Source organism: Periplaneta americana, chromosome 17 (assembly GCF_040183065.1).
Source record: "Periplaneta americana isolate PAMFEO1 chromosome 17, P.americana_PAMFEO1_priV1, whole genome shotgun sequence".
Classification (NCBI taxonomy): Eukaryota; Metazoa; Arthropoda; class Insecta; order Blattodea; family Blattidae; genus Periplaneta; species Periplaneta americana.
This window is the reverse complement of record NC_091133.1, coordinates 73,775,167-73,779,885: the sequence shown is the minus strand read 5'-3', so window position 1 is coordinate 73,779,885 and position 4,719 is coordinate 73,775,167. Positions and strand designations below refer to the sequence as shown.

At 35.8% G+C, this 4,719-nt stretch overlaps 1 protein-coding gene across 1 annotated transcript; it reads left to right on the top strand.

Annotated features, from left to right (window-relative positions):
• The first annotated feature begins 572 nt into the window (after nt 1-572).
• Nucleotides 573-3,214, top strand: LOC138693055 (dynein axonemal intermediate chain 4). The gene has a single exon (XM_069816612.1). It carries the CDS (start codon nt 949-951, stop codon nt 2,800-2,802), a length of 1,854 nt encoding a protein of 617 aa, XP_069672713.1. The 5' UTR covers nt 573-948; the 3' UTR covers nt 2,803-3,214.
• Nucleotides 3,215-4,719: the final 1,505 nt, after the last annotated feature.

The following is a 4,719-nucleotide window of genomic DNA, read 5'->3' as shown; positions in this document are numbered from 1 at the left end:
ACGTAGTCAAAATAATCCAAAATCAGAATTCAACACTTAGTGTAGGCCTAGACATTAATTAAATAACAACATGATAAATGTTAAACATATATTTTATATACATTAAATTGTTAATATAATTACGTAAATGCCCACTATTATCTAACTTTTATTTATCTTTGATTTGATTTTGTTTCCAACGCGCTAATATTAAAACGGATTTCTACCAAGTCGCTCCATCTTCTTAAGTAAATAGGAATATAACAAATAAGAAATAGTAAACTATACATTGGAAACTTAAAAATGAGAAGTTTTTCGTGAAGTTTTTATAAAAATATATAATTATGAAATCAAAATACAATGGATAAAATTCTGAATAAGTATAATCTTTTTCCTAACAAGTCTATTGCTTTTAAAAATACAGCAGCTGTAGAAAGTAATAAAATATAATATAATCCAGCACATTATTTCTCTTACTGTTTATTCATTGTAAGAGATAACATATTATTTATATTGTAATTGTATATGTAAATTCGTATATATTAACTTGAATAATAAAATATTAAAGCTATGATGAAGCAAACAAAACACACATCAAGTACATCTTCCTATTCTTCAGGGTATGGATCGAAAAGTAGTGCAATTAAGAAAAAAATAGCTACTACAAAGAGAGGAATTCATTTCTCATTTACAGCCAGAGCATTTGACGCTCTTCTACTTAAAAGAAACAATTTTAAGGTATTATCAAAAGATGGAGCAAACAGAACGCCAAAACCAATTTCTGTTGCTCCATATGTATCTTTCGAAAAAGGGCAACAAAATGCATTGGATTTCATTATCGGATCAACAGCAAGTCCTACCGACAGTATACAATCTGATACTCCGTTGACTGATAAACCTGGTTCATCTGTAAGAACTAGCACAGCTAGTAGTTTTGGATCAGTTTCTCAATCTGTAGTGGGTACCGAAATGAATGAGTCGTTAGAAATCTCTTCGTTGTTCACATCTCCAGTTGCAGTACCAATGGTAGAAGTCGATATACCAGAATTTGGCTTTCCAATTACACCCCGCGTAAAGTGGAAACGTCTCGCCAGAGTCACTGTTGTACTGACAGAAACTCCCACCATCTTCCTATTCGATCGAACGAGCTACACGGCAGAGCAGGACAGTGTGGACGGAGCGGCGGTCGAGAAAGACAACAAATATTACGAGTATGTAACGGTGGGGAAAGGACGCTTTAGAAAGACGAATTCAACGATAGCCCAAACAATGGATTTGCTAAAGAAAACAAGAATGACCATGGCATGGGCAACAAGCAGGCGGAGTAAATCTACGTATGTTTCTGCATGGGAGATGTATGATACCTATGGAGTTACAGAGAGAGAAAAAACAGATTTTGACAGGGAACCTCGAGAAGGTGGTGAAGAAAGTCTGATAGCAACTGGAGCACAAGATATTACTAAAGATCAACTTGTAGAAGATGTAAAGTTAACTCCTGCAGAACAATTCGAAGTGATAGCGAAAAGTGAAGCGTTCTTAGATGCTTGTGCGAAAATGGAACGTTTGTTGGCAAGTAATGTGTACAGAGATGAACAAAAAGCATTCAGGGGGCTTATGCAGCCAGATCCATTTCGTTTGAACGTGGAATTTAAGTATAAATTGAAATTGCTTTGGTCTTTTACTAGCGACTATGTGCACGAAAGAACAGTTACAGGTATGTGTTGGAATTCGCTTGACACAGATTTATTGGCCGTAGGATACGGAAAATATTTGTATCAGGAGCGAAAAAATGGTCTCGTATGCTGCTGGACTATAAAAAACCCTACTCAGCCAGAAAGAAAATATAAATTTGATAGCCCTGTGACATCTGTTAATTTTTCTAAAACTCGCCCAAATCTTTTAGCCTGTGGCTTCTATGATGGATCGGTCGTTATTCTTGACGTTTCTTCTATAAATAAGACCATTATTGCCGTAAGCAACCGCAAAACGTCTCCATCTTACGAACCAGTTTGGCAAATAATTTGGGTCCAAGATGAGGATGACAGTCTAAACGAAGAAATTATTACATGCTGTCAAGATGGCCGTATCTCTAAATATCGAAGAGAAAAAACCCTTAATTGTTTGCCTATGATGTGGGTAAGTCGCATGGAGGGAAAAGTGAAAGGTATTGATCAAACTCGTAAGTGCAAGGCGCACGACATCCCCGTGTCCCGCCATCCTGCTGCCTTAGTTCTGACACGGCATCCAGTGGACAAGCTCATGTATTTCGTAGGAACTGACGAAGGTTGTATTCATAAGTGCTCTACAAACAATTTACATCACCACATGGATATACTTTTAGCACACAGTGGTCCCGTATATTCGATGCAATTTTCCCCTTTCTGCCCAAGCATATTTCTTACCTCCGGCGGTGATTGGTGTATCAGGATATGGACTGAAGATGTTGGACAGCCTTTATTGACACTCAATACTTCAATGGAACCCGTGCTAAGTGCTGCGTGGAGTCCCATCAACGCGACAATTATTGCCAGCATTAACGGTAGCCGTATTCACTTCTGGGATATCAGACGTAAGATATTCGTACCGGCTTCCACAACAATTCTACCAAACGACGAAAAAGGTTTGATGGTTCAGTTTACTTCCTCTGGACTCAACTTGGTGGTCGGGGGTGACGAAGGTGCTGTTCACGTCTATGGATTAGAAGACATGCCATTTTCTCCATTCTACCAAGAAAATGCTCTAGTTCATGCAATTAAGAAAGCGCTCATTACTCGTCCAGAATTACAGAAAGAACTCAAAAACATTGGAAAACCTTTTTACTAAAGGGTAGAAGTTGATTAATGCAATTTTCGAAGATTTGAATATATACGAAAGTGTTGTTTGTAGCCTAATTTGTTATTTGATATAGCCTTCTTTATACAAGTGCAGCAAACTGTATGGTAAATTATTTATAGGCTTAGGACCCATAAGAAATGTGTGGTGACTTAATATCTTCCTGATATTACTCTGTCAAGAACAATGTGTGTATATTTTATTTACGTGTGCGTGCACAAGGTAGGAGGAACTTTAGTTGAGCTTCATTCAATAAGTTGTGTAAATTGTTATCAGACAAAAAAAAAAAAAGTAATTTCAGCACAAATTCCATTCTATTGTGAATTTAAATACGTATTCACTTTGACAATAGAACTAGCTGCCGTTTGTTTACACTCCATCTTCATTCTTTTCTCTTACAACAAATTACATATCTAACATTACAGCATTGGTGGTTGTCATGTCTCATGTTACTTTTAATTCAAATATAAGTAATATGTTTCAGGTTTACATTCAACGAATATGTCAAGTTTAAATAGATATTTTGCTTCAGGAAAGTATGTGTAGATTCGTTTGAGTCAAATTATTTTAAAACGGGCTAGTAATCCATTACTTTCGGATCTAATTGATACTATTTTTTCCCGTTGGATCTAAAGGATCAGCTGCAAAAGTAAAACCATCTCTTTCACCAGATTGCTCTGCTTTCACCTTATACCAGTGGTTCCCAACCAGTGCGTCGCGCAGCCCCATGGAGTGTGTCGCGAAATTTTGGAATTGAAAAATAAATTTTATATCATTCAGGAAGTCTCTTTGCAACGATTTTTTTATTTACAACGAAGTCTTTGATATGGTACATTTTATTTTGAGACAGACTTTACCAATGAAACGTGAACACCTACAACAATGCTCAGTTTAATTTTTCTGCCTGGATATAATTAGAATGAAAGTGAATACCTCAAACAATGCTTAGTAATTTGTTTACTCTTCCCACTTACTAATAAACAGAGTTTAGAATCGTTAGAACATATTGGTCAGTTTCAGAATATACGTGTGAGTGGGTCATAGTGCGATTATTTTATCAAAAGTGCTTTATTCAGATTTTTATGGAAACATTTTTAATTAAAAACACACAATCTCAGTTAAGTTCTGGGTTAGATGACAGCAGTGCTAATTCAAATAATGTGAGCGAAAGTTCCCTTCAGGGTTCGCAAAAAGTAATGCGTTTCGTAAATATTATAGTGATGAATACTTGCAATATGGTTTTACGTGGCGGAACAGACTGTTGCATCTTGAAGATGATTTACGTGTTGGCCTGTCAATCATAAGGCCACGTAGAGAGAAACTCTTACAACCTACCAAGCGCTGACTTCACATTAATTTAAATAAGCAAGTTTCCAAAAACGATAATAAAAATCTTTTATCGGACATACAGCATAGACAAGTTGAGATTTTTGACAAATGCCTTTGTTTTTTTCTAATGCCACTCAAGTTGCTGTTTTTTTTTTCGATTGCGTGGATGTTCGACACTACATAGAAATTGTTATTAGTGCTCTTTTCTGACGGAACGCTCTGGTACGGCATTCCGGCACCTTTTTGTTACATTTTCATCATGGAACCCAAACATGTGTGAATAAATAACTATGTTTTTAATATTTTTCTTTGAATTCCGTTAGACCTCGAAAGTCTTAGTTGGACGAAAAGGAGGTTAAAAACGACAAAATCGTCGTGCAGTGAACGGTAATCATCTCCCCGTCCGCTATAAAATATTCTACACAGAGTTCCCCCACCTTTTTCTCCAGAAAAAAAAGCACTGGTTATTATTATTATTATTATTATTATTATTATTATTATTATTATTATTATTATTATTATTATTATTGTTATTATTAATAAAAACAAATGTGTCGCGATATCGTGGGCGTTCAATAA

Excerpts from the sequence above, each read along its gene's own strand:
- LOC138693055 (XM_069816612.1), top strand. The coding sequence starts at position 949 with ATGAATGAGTCGTTAGAAATCTCTTCGTTGTTCACATCTCCAGTTGCA.